Genomic DNA, 16,771 nt, shown 5'->3' with positions numbered 1-16,771 from the left:
ATGTAAGCTATAGCCCACGAAGTGGTGGAAAATGATTGCTTAAAGCAAATGCTGAGATTAACCAAAGGTCAATGGAAGGTTTTTATAAATTATAAAACACATTTTTTAATGGAAAATAATAATCCTATCTGATAGAACCTAAAATAAGAATGTAACCCCTCTCCAAAAATCAAACATATTTACATGACCAAATTTCTACACTAGTTATTATAAAGTTAATTTAAAACAGCAGCTTATAAATACATGTTAGTGACACAAAGTAAAATAACTGTAACTTATACATCCTAGGGGAAGGCACAAGTACACTTAAACTAGAGGAGCACGTTAATTTTACTAACAAGGTTCAAAAGGTAAAAATTTTATGTAAATAATGCTAGGGTTTATAAAACCTTTGGCTTATCTCAAATCAAATACGCCAGAAACACAGATAAATTAACAACTCCAGACTAAGCACCTAAACTGGTTTGGTGAGACAGACCTTTCCCTCACACTTGCCACATGCCTGATGCAAACATGCTATCTCCCATGCAGGCTCCATACCTAAACAAGAGCCAAAGGTCAAGGGAAAAAAACCCACACGATAAGGATTTTGACTTATTTCTAATTTATCTCATCCCTGCTCAAATTATTCAATATTGTTTATAAGATGCTAAATCATAATCAGGGTAGACTTATTTTTTATTCATGAAGATATATACCTCATATATAAGACATGAAGCTTCTTGAAACATGAACTGCAAAATGATTCAACTGTTTTGACATCTTCAAAATGATTCAACTGTTTTGACAACCTTCAAAGATTATATATTTCAATGATATGAAGCTATAATAAATAACATAATTACTAATGCTTCTGGAGTAACTAGCTTTTCTCCAAACAAGAACTTAACAAACCACTTCAAGTGTGATGTCCCTGTAGTTCTATAGGATGTTCTTATAATAAAGCTTCTAGATTTTCTCAAGCTAGCTGACCCCAGCGATTTTTTCCATATTAAATTTTGAATAAGTTCTTTATCTGTTCTGTATCTTAACGTATATAGAGTAAAACATAATTTAGCTGGCATAACTAAAAACTGGATGTTCTCACTAGTCAAATATTTTGATTAAAATTATGAGGCTTATGGAGTTCTAACTAAAAACACAACAAAACTCAAGTTTCCCTGGTGACTCAGATGGTAAAGAGTCTGCCTGCAATGCAGAAGACCTGAGTTCGATCCCTGGGTTGGGAAGATCCCCTGGAGAAGGAATGGCAACCCGCTCCAGTATTCATGCCTGAAAACATCCCACGGATGGAGGAGGCTGGTGGGCTACAGTCCATGGGGATGCAAAGAGTTGGACGCAACTAATATATAAGCTCAAAACTCAACTGTAAGTAATTTAAAATTTTACAGTAATTTTTATTTTTATTTATTTATTTATTTTTTACTTTACAATACTGTATTGGTTTTGCCATACATTGACATGAATCCACCATGGATGTACATGAGTTCCCAATCCTGAACCCCGCTCCCACCACCTTCTCCATATCATCTCTCTGGGTCATCCCAGTGCACCAGCCTCAAGCATGCTGTATCCTGTATCGAACCTAGACTGGTGATTCATTTCTTATATGATAGTATACATGTTTCAATGCCATTCTCCCAAATCATCCCACCCTCTCCCTCTCCTACAGAGTCCAAAAGTCTGTTCTCTACATCTGTGTCTCTTTTGCTGTCTTGCATACAGGGTTATCGTTACCATCTTTCTAAATTCCATATATATGTGTTAGTATACTGTATTGGTGTTTTTCTTTCTGGCTTACTTCACTCTGTATAATCGGCTCCAGTTTCATCCACCTCATTAGAACTGATTCAAATGTATTCTTTTTAATGGCTGAGTAATACTCCATTGTGTATATGTACCACGGCTTTCTTAGCCATTCATCTGCTGATGGACATCTAGATTGCTTCTACGTCCTGGCTATTATAAACAGTGCTGCGATGAACACTGGAGTATACATGTCTCTTTCATTTCTGGTTTCCTCGGTGTGTATGCCCAGCAGAAGGAAACTATAAGCAAGGTGAAAAGATGGCCTTTGGAATGGGAGAAAATAGTAGCAAATGAAGCAACTGACAAACAACTAATCTCAAAAATATACAAGCAACTTATGCAGCTCAATTCCAGAAAAATAAATGACCCAATCAAAAAATGGCCAAAGAACTAAATAGACATTTCTCCAAAGAAGACATACAGATGGCTAACAAACACATGAAAAGATGCTCAACATCACTCATTATCAGAGAAATGCAAATCAAGACCACAATGAGGTACCATTTCACACCAGTCAGAATGGCTGCGATCCAAAAGTCTACAAGCAATAAATGCTGGAGAGGGTGTGGAGAAAAGGGAACCCTCTTACACTGTTGGTGGGAATGCAAACTAGTACAGCCACTATGGAGAACGGTGTGCAGATTCCTTACAGTAATTTTTAATGTTAAAGAAATTCACCATGTTTTGCCTCTATATAATAACAATAAACTAAAAGTATCACTATTCCAGTAAAGTGATAAAATACTAAGTTAACAGATTTCTAGGTATTAGAATGTCAGATAAATTCACTCCCATAAGACTTCCATTGCTATACCATAAACAACCACTAACCCTAAAGGTTTGATTCAACACATTTTTACTATTTTTTAAGTGTTAATCATGTTTTCCAAGCATATCATCTACCAAAAATCCTTTTAGACACAAGGCACTTACTCTCTATTTCCTAAGAGAAACAGAATTTGAATGGAAAAACAGCAAGCATTCCATAGATTCTGCTATAAGTAACTCCAGCCACCACAGTTAAACCAATGGAAAAGGCTGTTATAAACCAAAGATAGAAAACAGCACCGCAATCACCCCAGCGTGCTATCTCCACACTAATCCAAATATACAAGACTTGTTGGGTGGAGAAGAATCAATAGTAAATTATGAATCTTTATTCGAGGGGATCACAAATATACGCTGATTATAAAGAGTGAAAATGTAAAGAGTAAGGGAAAGATGACATGAGCACTTTTTATACAGTGATCCCAAACAATCTCAAATGAGTTTCTCCTCAAGCACTCAAGTCCTTTTACTGCTGTTGAATTTTCTGGCTAACATCCATTGTTGTTGTTTAGTCACTAAGTCTTATCTGACTCTTTTGAGACGTCAAGTATGTAGCCTGTCAGGCTCCTCTGTCCATGGGATTTCCCAGGCAAGAATACTGCAGTGGGTTGCCATTTACTTTAGCACGAGACCTTCCCAAACCATGTCTCCTACATTAACAAGCAGATTCTTTACCACTGAGCCACCTAGGAAGCCTAACATCATAGAGCATCTTAGTATTTTTAGAAGTGTTAGCGGTGACATTTTACAGCATGTCTATGAGGTAGTGAATCATTATTAGCCTCATTTAATAGCTGTACATCAGACCGAAAACGTAACGTCTTACTCAAAGCCATTATTGAAGTCGATAGTGAGTTCAAGATTTCAGCTTTGAATTCTAATAGGAAAACTATCAAGAGTCCATTGACCCATGAAGTTTCCAGCAGAGAGTCAATCTACAGGTTCCTTATTATCTTCTAAGCTGTTCAACGATATTTTAAATATGCAGTATTATATACTCACTAAACAATTTTATGCTAAAATGCCACTGTTAACATCTGGTAAACTATTCAGTAGATGTTTTTTCACCTTGGAGATGAGCTTTCCTTTACTAAACTCCTTTAGTATTTGGGCAACTTCCACATGTGGGGCTGAGAATGGAAAATGATCATTCAATCAAAATAACTAAGGGCAGATCTCAAATATGACTGTAACCAAGCTTACACCATGGTTATGAATATAGTTACAGTCTCTCTCAGAGCAAATTATTTTATAAATTATTTTGACATAAGGCATATCAACAGTATGAAAAGGCAAAAAGATAGGACACTGAAAGAGGAACTCCCCAGGTCGGTAGGCGCCCAATATACTGCTGGAGATCAGTGGAGAGATAACTCCAGAAAGAATGAAGAGATGGAGCCAAAACAAAAACAACACCCAGTTGTGGATATGACTGGTGATAGAAGTAAAGTCCAATGCTGTAAACAGCAATACTGCATAGGAACCTGGAATGTAAGGTCCTTGAATCAAGGCAAATTGGAAGTGGTCAAACAGGGAATGGCAAGAATGAACATCAACACTTTAGGATTCAGTGTACTAAAATGGACTGGAATGGGTGAATTTAACTCAGATGACCATTGTATCTACTACTGTGGGCAAAAATCCCTTAGAAGAAATTCAGTAGCCATCATAGACAACAAAAGAGTCTGAAATGCAGTACTTGGATGCAATCTCAAGAACGACAGAATGATCTCTGTTCATTTCCAAGACAAATCATTCAATATCACGGTAATCTAAGTCTATGCCCCAACCAGTAATGCTGAAGAAGCTGAAGTTGAATGGTTCTATGAAGACCTAGAAGACCTTCTAGAACTAACACCCAAAAAAGATGTTCTTTTAATTATAGGGGACTGGAATGCAAAACTAGGGAGTCAAGAAATACCTGGAGTAACAGGCAAATTTAGCCTTGCAGTAGAGAATGAGGGATCCCCTGGTGGTTCAGATGGTAAACTGTCTGCCTGCAATGCGGGAGACTCGGGTTTGATTCCTGGGTCAGGAAGATCCACGGGAGAAGGAAATGGCAATGCACTCCAGCACTCTTGCCTGGAAAATCCCATGGACAGAGGAGCCTGATAAGCTACAGTCCATGGGGTCGCAAAGAGTCAGACACGACTGAGCGACTGGACAACAACAACATCCTGTAGCAGGGCATAAGCTCGAGGGCGAGAGGGCTTTGGTAACTGCAGCAGGCAGGCTCAGCAGTTGCAGCTCACAGGCTCTGGACTGCAGGGTCAGTAGTTGCGGTACATGGGCTTAGTTGCCTCATGGTATGTGGAATCTTCTCGGGCCTGGGATGGAACCTGTGTCCCTGCATTGGCAGGCAGATTCTTAACCAGTGGTCCACCAGGGAAGCCCTCAAGTTTCCCAGTTCTTGCTGTACTTTAAGAACAAGCATGTGTCTCTCCAAGCAGCTGGCTGTACTTAATTTTACAACAAAATACTGGTATAATTTGCATAGTAACATGTTTGGGGTTAAATATTTAGGGTAAACAAGTGCTCTTTAATAATTTCTCCACTTCAACAGCCTTTTTTTGATTAAGTGCTCAACTGTATCAACAGGCATCCTACCTACTGTGGAAGCCCTTCCTGTAATTCCCTCCTTTCAGTAAAAGGCTGAAGTAAAAGGCTCCCTCCCTCAAGTAAAAGCCTCGATAATGACACACCATGGACACTTCTGATCTCAAACAGACATCCTAGTCTACACTACCAAGAAAATGGACACAATCATGTTCAATTTTCTATTGTACTGTGGCTGCTGCTTCTGCTGCTGCTAAGTTGCTTCAGTCGTGTCCGACTCTGTGTGACCCCATAGACATCAGCCCACCAGGAATTCCCGTCCCTGGGATTCTCTAGGCAAGAACACTGGAGTGGGTAGCCATTTCCTTCTCCAATGCATGAAAGGAAAAGTGAAAGTGAAGTTGTTCAGTCGTGTCCAACTCTTAGTGACCCCATGGATTGCAGCCTACCAGGCTCCTTCATCCATGGGATTTTCCAGGGGAGAATACTGGAGTAGGTTGACATTGCCTTCTCCCTCTATTGTACTGAGGTTGTGTTAAACATTCTTGAAAAACTCTTGCTTAAATTCTGTTCCTTTTGAAAAGGGATAAGCTTTTCTATCTCAAATAATTTCAGTTTATGCAATACACAAGTTTCATGAACTGTTTAAAACCAATCCATTCAAAATTATATCAGATACTTCTTAAATTCTGGTATGATAAAAGTCTTATTGTAGACAAAACATGCAGACAAACTCTCATAATATTAATTTGGGAACAAAATCATTTACTTACATTGGCACTGTCTATTAAGAGCCTTACCTTAGTTTTCACACTTAAATCAAGTGAAAAACTCTTATCTACCTTTAGCAAGTCAAAACAAATACCCAAAAGCTGAGAAGTAAAAATGCATGTAACAAAACCAAAAATTTAGCAATGAAGTGAATGCTTTTAAAAAGTCAGTATCCTTTAGGATTCTTCAACATGTTAATCAACACATCAAATGAAGAATACAAAACCTTCAATAATTTGGGGGATACAAAAAGGTTTTTTTCAGTTATAAATGTGCTTTTATTTTTGAATTCACAAACTTTTTTAAGTAACACTAGTCGTTAATGGCAACTTATAGGTGTTGTGTGATGCTGAACTAATTACTTATCCCTCCTGAGCTTCCTCATTTGACAAATGGAGTAGTAATATCTATCTACTATGCTGATGAATATCAACAAAGACATATGTAAAATGCCTAGCATACAACTGAAAATAAACCCATGTAAATACCCTTCATACACACACACACACACACACACACACACACACACACATATACAGAGTTAAGTATTTTCAGTGGAGGAGATAAGGGGAGACAAAGTACAAGAATTCTCTGAACATGTATGCAAAACTCTGTGCATGTATGCTTTAGTAAACTTTACTTGGGAAAAAGTTCACAGTTTTTCATCAGCTACTCAAAGATTCCATGACCCCAAAAATGTTTAAAAGCCTTTGGCTGCATTTTCTCTGTTCCCAGATTTATTAAGTTCATAAAATTTGATTGGATACTCTAGACACAAGTAATTTAAATTATTCAACAGCAACAACAGCAAATAAAAGTTCAACTAAAACTGTGGTCATGGTAAAATATTCTCCTTTTATTTCTCTTTAAAAAATTCACTTGACTTAAATTAGTAAAATAATCAAAAGCAACTACTCAAAGTCAAAATCAAAATTTGAAAACTTAAACAAAAAGCAACAGCAATACCAAAAAAAAAAAAATCAGGAAAACTTAAACAGTCAAAATTTAAAACCCTATTATTAATACTTATATAATAAAGTGACATTTATTCCTCACTTAGAATTAGTTTTTCAAACTACTTAATTTCCTCATTCCAACTCAAAGTTAACAACCTTCACTTCAAACTTTTTTTTTTATATTTTAAATTTGCATAATAAGGAGACTGTATGGTATTACAGGAGTGACCCTTAAGTAGGAATCAGGGAAACCAGGGTTATGGTCCTGCCCTGTCACCAGCAGACTCTATAGCTGTAAAGAGTCAGTTGCTCAGCATTCTATGGCACTAGGTATGATTCTATATGAAACATGCAATCCCAAAGTAGAATACTAAGATACCTTCTATCCTAAGACTATACTTTATTACTAAAAGAGAAATATACAAAAGGAAGTTTACCTACCTACCTGACAAAAGATATGATTCTAGGTCTCATGAGAAAATCTATCCACAACAGTAAACCTTTGAATTACAGAAAGTTCTATCCCCACTGCCAGCACTTTCAAGGCAGATATACTCAGAGCAGAGCTTCTACTTAGGACCATTGAAAACTCCAACTTCACATTAATAAGAACACCATATACCTCCCCAGAATTGTTTCTTTCCTTAAGGTGAAAAGCATTTAGAAGAAAGATCTCCAAAGTGCAGACAGACAAAAATACACAAAATAGAGGAAACAGCAGTTTAGCGTATCTCAACAGTTAAGCCCTTACTTTGTACTTTATTTTTAAAAATACTTGTTACGAAAAGGTAGCTTATTTTAACCAACTTTATTTCCAAACTGACTTTTCCAAAACAAGTATTTTTCAATGGAACGTAAAATAAGGCTTTATATACCAAGATACCCCTACATCCCTGTTCCAAAAAACAACAAAACAATACAACAAATACAACTCTTTGAATGTATTCCTTTAAGAGTCAGCAATACACACAAAGGCAAACTAGCAGGACAAGAGGTTTTCTGAGAGGTGTGATGACTAACACTTCAGGATTGGAACGTAACAGCTATTAAAAGAAACATGAAAGGTGTTCCCAGTTCCTCACACGCCAATGTCTTTACTGCAAGAATTACTACAAACAGCATTCAGGGCTGAATTCACACAGTCCAGTCTTCTAGGCCTAAACCATCTTTTGTGATTTTACCCAGGTGACACATTATGTGAATCAAAGAAACCAATCAGTAACTCATTTACTGAAGGCCAGATACAGGGCACAATGAGACTCCGCACTCAAACTAATAAAAGAAGGGACAAAAGAAACCCAAGATCAGGGTTCTTGTTGAAATAATGCCCCAGAATCCAGCAAACAGCATTACTGGTACAGAAAAGATCAGAATGAGATAACATGTACCCAACATTTCCTCCATGTTTAAAAAAATGTTGACAGAGCATCTGATTCACACCTTTATATATGACTTGAGGGTCAACCAAGGCTTTTCAAATGCTTTACCTTATGAATGGGACTTCCAAGCAGAGGTTTACTGAGGCTATCTAGGAAGGATTACCAGGAGGCCTTACCACTGCCAATATTTAAAATTTAATAACACCATGTCCTAACAAGTTAAAGTGCAAAGTTTTCAGTTTCCCAACTAAAATATTCTGTGGCATATTTCTTATGCCATAATTACATAGGGACATAATTACAAGGAACAAAAGATTTCCTATTTGTGCAAGTAGAATTTATAGAGATTATTTCTTAAGAAGTTAGCCCTAGTTCTTTTTGCTATCCTCAAAACACAGTCAATCTATTGGAAGAAGTATAAATAAATACAAACTTTTAGATGGCAGTCTGGCACATCAGAAATCAAAATATGCATGTACTTTTTGATCCAGCAATTATATGTTGAAGAATCTATCCCATGAAATTTAATGCAAATATTAAAATGCTCATTCACTGCAACATTTTTTGTAAAGGTGAAAAATCATGTATGCTAACTAACACATGGGACATCCCACAAAAGAAAGGAGCTGGACCCATATGTATTGACACAAAGAATTTCAAGACACTTTGCTCAGTGAAAGAGCAAGTTTCAGAACAGCAGGTATAGTAAAAATATACTTTTGTCAAGAAACCTATATATGCGTGTGTGTGTAACTGCACAGAAAACAGTCTTAAAGATTAACAGCAAACAGAGCCTAACCTTTAGGGAAAGAAAGTAAATCACAGAGCATGGGATGGCTAAGTACAAAGAGAAGTATAGTTTTAAACAGGGACTTTTACTTTCTACTCCACACACACCTGTATTAAACATTTGCATCATACATACAAAATATTCATTCTTTATAGAAAGTAAGAGAGATGCAATGTCAAATTTTAGCTGAATTCTAGCATCACTAACAGAGGATGCTGAAATTGTCAAAGAAGTAAGAAGGCTCTTGGGCATCAGAAACACCCTTTACAGACTTAACCTTCCAGGAAATGATGGAAAATGTGGGCAGCACTGACCAGTACTTATGAATGAACATGTCATGTTTTCATAAAAGAACAAGCGTCATTCAGTGAACTAAAGGCTTCGTGTCTTAGAACTTTAAGTAAAGATACTGAAATCAGAAACATTATTAAAAAGCTATATTCATTCTCTTAAAAATACAGTTATAACAACAAATTCTGTTACTTTGGTACTGCTGACTACAAAATATAGTCAGAACCTCAAAGTAGAGTTATTTTAGAGTTATTTTATTTGGTGGGAATATTTAGGACTTGGAATATAGGAGGCAGCGTCTCAGTAGCCCTGAGAGACTGCTCCAAGGAGGCAGGAGGGAGAGAGTCAGGCTATCTATAAGTTTGCCACAAAGGGGCAGGCAATCTGAACATCAAAGATTATTGGTAAGTAGGAAAAACCAGATATCAAGTTAAGGAATTTAGCATTCTTCTATGTAGGGAAGGTGCAAGAGTCTGGGATTATTGAAGTCTTGCCTTTCATATGCATCTCAGCTATCTGGGGCAGCATCCAGCATATTTACGGAGATCTTTTTCTCGCTCTCTTGAATTCCCTTGGGGCCTTCTGGTTCACCCAGGAGGGCTGTAGTTGCTGATGACTGACATCCTTAAATTCCTTGTGCAGGGAATGGGGCCGCTTATCAGGAATCTCAGGAATTCACGGCTGCTGCTTGCCAGAATCGCTTAGAAATTCACATTAGAGGGCCAGAATCTCAGATAGCTGTGGCACTTTGTTTACTGATATGGCAGGAGACATTCCACTTCACAATACAAAGTATCTATGTATAGGTATGCTCTTTTGCATTACAAAACTGGCCTGTGTAAAGAACCAAATGGTATGAGCTGTCACCCTTACCTGTACATTCTCTTCTGTCACCTGAATCTCTGCCGTGTAAACATAATCAATCAGCATCCTCAGGGTCCAGCCGTCCACCTCCTTGATGCGAACTCTCTTTGCTCGGCTCTCACTCATCTCACCTAAAACATAAGGAGCATTGTTGACACTGCACCAGACACCCAGCAGGAAGACCAAGGCCAGGCAGATGGCCAGCCACTCACTGTATTCAGTAGGCAAAATGGTCAGCCCCTTCAGCAAACCTACAACATTCCCTAACCTCCCGTAAAAGCTTACCTGAACAAACCATACAAGGTACCTCTGTTAACCACTTATACCTGAAAATTACATCATGGTGATGAACATGCCACGTGTCCAACTGCATGAACTCTTAACACCTGTGACATTATAGATTCACAGCCTGATCTGTCCATGCCATTTTTCGGTCCATGCTGTGGATAAAGAATGTCATCTGCCGTATCAGTCAACAACGGATGTTGCAGCCATCAGTCACTGCAGGCCACCCCAGACTGTACACGATGAGGGAATTCAGAATGAGGGGGAAAAAAAAAACAAACAGGCAAACTAATATATAATAAAGGAATTATTTCAATGAGCCCAGACTCGTGTATCTTCCCATACATAGAAAAGCACTAAATTGACTTGTCTGGTTTTTCATCTTTAGGTGTTCCAACTACCTGTTTCTTTTATTTTTTATTTTTGCAAAAACTCCTCCATATCCTGGCTCCTCTCTTATTTCTTCAGATCATTCCCTCAGAAAAATCTGAGAGGCTACTCCCTGGGCTCCAAAAGTCCTCCAAAAGTCCAATGAATAAAACATAATCTTCAACTTCTAATGTGTGCATTTTTTCAGTTGACAATGCTTTAAAGCAGTTTCTTTCCCTTTTGAATTTCGACTCATGACTGGAACACAGTGTTACCCCTTGAGGCTAACCGCCAGGTTCACAGCACTCACTCACAAGCACTCCAGGGCCTGCCCCTGCCCTCAGGAAGGACACACCTCTCAGGCAGGAAACAATCAGAACACAAATTATACAAAATGCCAAGGAAATGCAAGACAAAAGAGGGATTTTTAAAGAGGTGAGTCAACCAAGGCAACTGTCAAAGGGCATTCTAGCCCAAAATCCATTCCTGCTTGTCAAACGTAGCAACTTAATCCTGAGGTAATTTCCATACCACCTGGACTGTGTGGATCACAACTGTGGAAAATTCTTAAAGATACAGAATACCAGACCACCTTACCTGCCTCTTGAGAAACCTGTATGCAGGTCAAGAAATAATAGTTAAAACCAGACATGGAACAACAGACTGGTTCAAAATTGGGAAAGGAGTATGTCAAGGGTGTTATACTGTCACCCTGATGATTTAAAATCTATACAGAGTACATCATCTGAAATGCTGGGCTGGATGAAGCACAAGCTGGAATCAAGACTGACAGGAGAAATATCAATAACCTCAGATATGCACATGACATAACCCTCATGGCAGAAAGTGAACAGGAATTAAAGAGCCTCTTGATGAACGTGAAAGAGGAGTGAAAAAGCCGGCTTAAAGCTCAACATTCAGAAAACTAAGAGCATAGTACCCAGTCCCATCAGTTCATGGCAAATAGATGGGGAAACAATGGAAACAGTGACAGACTTTATTTTCTTGGGCTCCAAAATCACTGCAGATGGTAACTGCAGCCATGAAATTAAGACACTTGCTCCCTGGAAGAAACCTAGAAAACATAATAAAAAGCAGAGACATTACTGTGCCGACAAAAGTCTATCTAGTCAAGGCTATGGTTTTTCTAGTTGTCATGTAGGGATGTGATAGCTGGACCATAAAGAAGGCTGAGGACTGTAGAATTGATGCTTTTGAACTGTGGTGTTGGAGAAGACTCTTGAGAGTCCCTTGGACAGCAAGGAGGTCCAACCAGTCCATCCTAAAGGAGATCAGGCCTGAATATTCACCGGAAGTGAATTCACTGGATGCTCAAGCTGAGGCTCCAATACACTAGCCACCTGATGCAAAGAGCTGACTCATTGGAAAAGACCCTGATGCTGGGAAAGACTGAGGGCAGGAGAAGAGGACCACAGAGGACGAGGTGCTTGGATGGCATCGCCGAGTCGATGGACGTGAGTGTGAGCAGCTCCGGGAGATGGTGAAGGACGGGGAAGCCTGGCATGCTGCCATCCATGGGGTTATACAGAGTTGGACATGACTGAGGAACTGAACAACAACAATTTGTTACTAAAGCCAGATGCCTTCTACATCACTGCATTAAAGACTTAGTACAAGACCTCCTTCCTACTACCCACTGAACTAGCTAAGCATTTAGGGATCATAAATAAGATGCTCTCTTATGGAAAGAAATGGAGTAAGAGAAAAGAGAAGGGATTGCTTCTAAACCCAGGGGACTTATGAAGAACTAGAAGCAGGCTTGGGCTCACATGCATGGACATATAATGGCCCAAGAATAGGAAGACATAAGCAGTGGTGAAAGAAAACTCAGTCAAAAACGAGACAGCCTAAAAATAGTGTTGAGCGCTAGGGGACACCTTGGCAAAAACGTTTAGTTCTACATTCATCAGGTTTTGATACCGTGCAGGGTCCTGTGGGGCTCCTGGTCACAAGGCCTTTTTGTTCCCCATTTCTTTCATTATAGAAACAGCCTTTATACAGCCTCCATGACTTTCCCTGAGTTCCAATGGGCAGATTCAAGCAGTTGTTAATTATGTAAGGGAGGTCAAACAGTCAAGAGCAGCCTTGGGGCAAGGTCCTGTTTCCACATCAAAGGATACACACAACAATATTTTTGAGCTATTTTGCGGATACTGAAATTCCCTTCAGGTGGGAGAAGTAGATGATTAATGATGGTATGCCGCCCACAAGCATGTAGATCCCAGACCAGTTGAACCTGAAGTTTGATGATGCTGACTCCTACTAATCTCACTACCAACCCATCAGAATGTCCATGGACTGATAATGCCCTCTTTGAACAATTATTACAGAGTTTCTCTCTTTCCCAGGAAGCGACACGTGGTTTTGTGGGCATGAGGTCACTGTGTCATCCTTTGCTAGCAAAGCAATAAAGCAATTCTTCTCTGCTTCACCCAAAACTCTGATATTTGATTTGGCACCTCTGTACAGAGAAGCCAAGCTTTCAGCATCAAAGATAAAAGAAGTATGAAAACAGTGCCATCATCCCTTGCCTGTTAGAAAAACAACACAATGGTTTCCAGATTTCTTGAAAATTTGTTTCTTTTTCAGGTACAGTATACTGTACTATCTTTGCCTACATCTACTCAAAGCTATAGTTTTTCCAGTTCTCTCGTATGGATGTGAGAGTTGGACTGTAAAAAAAGCTGAGCGCCGAAGAATTGATGCTTTTGAACTGTGGTGTTAGAGAAGACTCTAAGAGTCCCTTGGACTGCAAGGAGATCCAACCAGTCCATCCTAAATGATAACAGTCCTGAATATTCATTGGAGGGACTGATGCTGAAGATGAAACTCCAATACTTGATGTGATGTGAAGAACTCACTCATTTGAAAAGACCTTGATGCTGGGAAAGATTGAAGGTAGGAGAAGAGGACAACAGAGGATGAGATGGTTGGATGGCATCACCGACTCAATGGACATGAGTCTGAGTAAACTCCGGGAGTTGGTGACGGACAGAAAAGCCTGGCGTGCTGCAGTCCATGGAGTCGCAAAGAGTCGGACACAACTGAGCAACTGAACTGAGCTTATGCTGTACCATAAACTATCATAAAAGCCTAGAGAAATCTGTAATTATACAAAATTCTTTTGCAGACTTAAAACACTGGAAAGAGACAGGTGGCTCAGTAGTAAAGAATCCACCTGCCAGTGCAGGAGACACAGGAGACCCAGGTTCCATTTGTGGGTCAGGAAGATCCTCTGGAGAAGGAAATGGCAACCCACTTCAAGTGTTGCTGTCTTGAAAATTTCATAGACAGAGACGCCTGGCGGACTACAGTTCATAGGGTCGCAAAATGTCAGACACAACTGAGCACAGTACACATATTTAACTACCTGCTTCATTGGAGATTATCTTTCACAAGATCTCAAAAAATAGCTATTCTCCTAAGAGCTAAAATATCTGAAAAATTACTATGCTACCTCCTGGGGTGAAACATCCAGTGGTATTATAAGGGAAGAGAGAAATTTAATGATATGCTTCTGTTACATGCTAAATGGCAGGAAGACAAGGTATTGGGCTATGTGTCTCTGCCTCAGCACTTCTTTTTCCTTTCCAGAAAAGGGGGAAAGCAAAGAATACGGAAACATAATTCTTCACTTACATATAAGGCACCTGCCTTTGTCCTACTCTCTCTGGACCTTGTAGCTAGACAGGATTTGTGTCATCTAAAAGTTCTGTTGTGACAAACATGAGAATACTTTCCTAATTCCTACCTGGACTTTAACAAAAGGCCACTCTTAATTCACCTCTATGGCCCCGGCGATGTGCAAAAGCCCACAAGGCCTGGAGTCACAGAAGCATAAAGCCGTGTACTTAGTCCTCAAGGAGTAAATTCATTTCTCAGGACTTGGGCACAATTGAGACAAAAGCCAATTTGACTTTAATTTATATGTATGATTAAAAAATTATCAGTTCTCTGCCAAGCTATTTTTCATGTTATAGTTTTTAAGGTGTTGCTGTAAGACGCACCCCACACCACTGACTGTGATGCTCAAAGCCTCCAGCTCCTCCCGTTTAAACCATGGAGACCCTGTCCACGTTCCACCCATGCCTCACCATCTAGTCTTCTCTCTGCCACTTCCAGTCTTAATTTATATATGAAGGAACTTTGTATAGTTCTCCACACACATCCAGCAACTTCCTACCTTACTGTCTTTGTCAAGCTTCATCATCCATTCCCCTATGCCCTCATTCCCCAGGCTAACTCCCACAGAGTCTTCAAGACTCAGCTGGAACCTCTCCAAGTAGGCTTATCCGCTGATGACCCAAGGGTAGGTTAGGCTCTTACCCTAGGCTACCTCCTACAAATCCACTGTCATACTAATATCTGCTTCTCCCCACCTGGATTCTTAAGCCTCTTGAGAGTACAGATAGTATCTTTCTTACCTCTGTATCCCACAATACCTGACCTATGGTAGATATCCAATAAATAATGGCTGGATAAATAAATGACTAGAAAAGTGAAAAGTAAAACAAGTGCCAATTTGAAATGTAGCACCTTTCAACACAATTAGCACTGGGTTGGCCTAGAAGTTTGTCCAGTTTTTTCAGTAAGCTGACTCTAGTAGCACTTAGTTGTCTTTAATTTCATTTGAAAAATTTTGTTAGCTTGTATTGTGTATTGTGACCCATTCCAGTATTCTTGCCTGGAGAATCCCATGGACAGAGGAGCCTGGCAGGCTACAGTCTACAGGGCTGCAAAAGTCAGACATGACTAAGCACATACAGTATAGTATAGTATTGTGTATTATATATGTGCTATCATATCAGCATGCATTTTTAAAAACATTAAAATTGGTGAATTATTGTATAGCCATTTTAATACTGAAAAAAGGAATACTTTCAGCATATTATTGCAACTGAAATTCAACTTAAAAAAAGGGAAGATTTCTGCAATGTATAGAGAAGGTGTTATGACTCAGCAAGTTTATCAAAAGTGATTCGTGAAGTTTTGTGCTGGAGATTGCTTGCTGGACTATGTCTCACAGTTGGGCAGACCAGTTGAAACTGATCGAGACATAAACTGAATATAATCAGTGTTACATCACATGGGAGATAATCAATATTCTCAAAAATATCCAACCTAAGCACTGAAAACCATTTGCACCAGCTTCATTATATTAATTTTTTGATGTCTGGGTCCCACATAGTTAAGTGGAAAAAAAAACCCTTCTTGGCAATATTTCCACTGCAATTCTCTTACTGAAATGTAACAAAAACGTTCCAATTTTAAAACAAATTGTGATGAGTGATGAAAAGTGGATACTGTACAAGAATGTGGAATGGAAGAGATCATAGGGCAAGAGAAATGAACCACTACTAACCACACCAAAGGCCAATGTTCATTCAAAGAAGGTGATGCTGTGTATACGGTAGGATAGAAAGAGAATCCTCTATTATGAGCTCCTTGGAGAAAACCAAATGATTAATTCCAACAAGTACTGTTTCCAACTAGATGGGAAAGTGAAAGCAACACTTGAAGAAAAGCATTTGGAATTAGTCAACAGAAAATGCATAATATCCCATTAGGATAATAATATATAAGCGTGTGTTTCTTTGATGACCAGGCAAAAACTGTTACAGCTTGGCTGAGAATTTCTGATTCATCTGCCATATTCATCAGATATTGCATCTTCACATGTCCATTTATTTTAGTCTTTACAAAATTCTCTTAATTAAAAAAATTTCAATTCCCTGGAAGACTGTAAAAGGCATCTGTAACAGTTCTTCACTCAAAAAGATAAAGTTTCCTGAAGATGGAATTATGAAATTGTCTGAGAAATGGCAGAGGATAATGGAACAAAGAGTGCCAGA

At 38.9% G+C, this 16,771-nt stretch overlaps 1 protein-coding gene across 1 annotated transcript in view; it reads right to left on the bottom strand.

Moving 5' to 3' along the window:
• Window positions 1-16,771, bottom strand: part of LOC138072335 (kelch-like protein 2) — a 159,211-nt gene that overhangs the window by 85,674 nt on the left and 56,766 nt on the right. Inside the window, exon 4 of the mRNA XM_068963435.1 lies at window positions 10,254-10,375. Coding sequence (XP_068819536.1) covers window positions 10,254-10,375 — 122 coding nt within the window. The remainder of the gene's footprint in view (window positions 1-10,253; window positions 10,376-16,771) is intronic.

Source organism: Capricornis sumatraensis, unplaced genomic scaffold (genome assembly GCF_032405125.1).
Source record: "Capricornis sumatraensis isolate serow.1 unplaced genomic scaffold, serow.2 scaffold3, whole genome shotgun sequence".
NCBI classification, from domain to species: Eukaryota; Metazoa; Chordata; class Mammalia; order Artiodactyla; family Bovidae; genus Capricornis; species Capricornis sumatraensis.
This window is presented reverse-complemented; position numbering and strand designations above follow the sequence as displayed.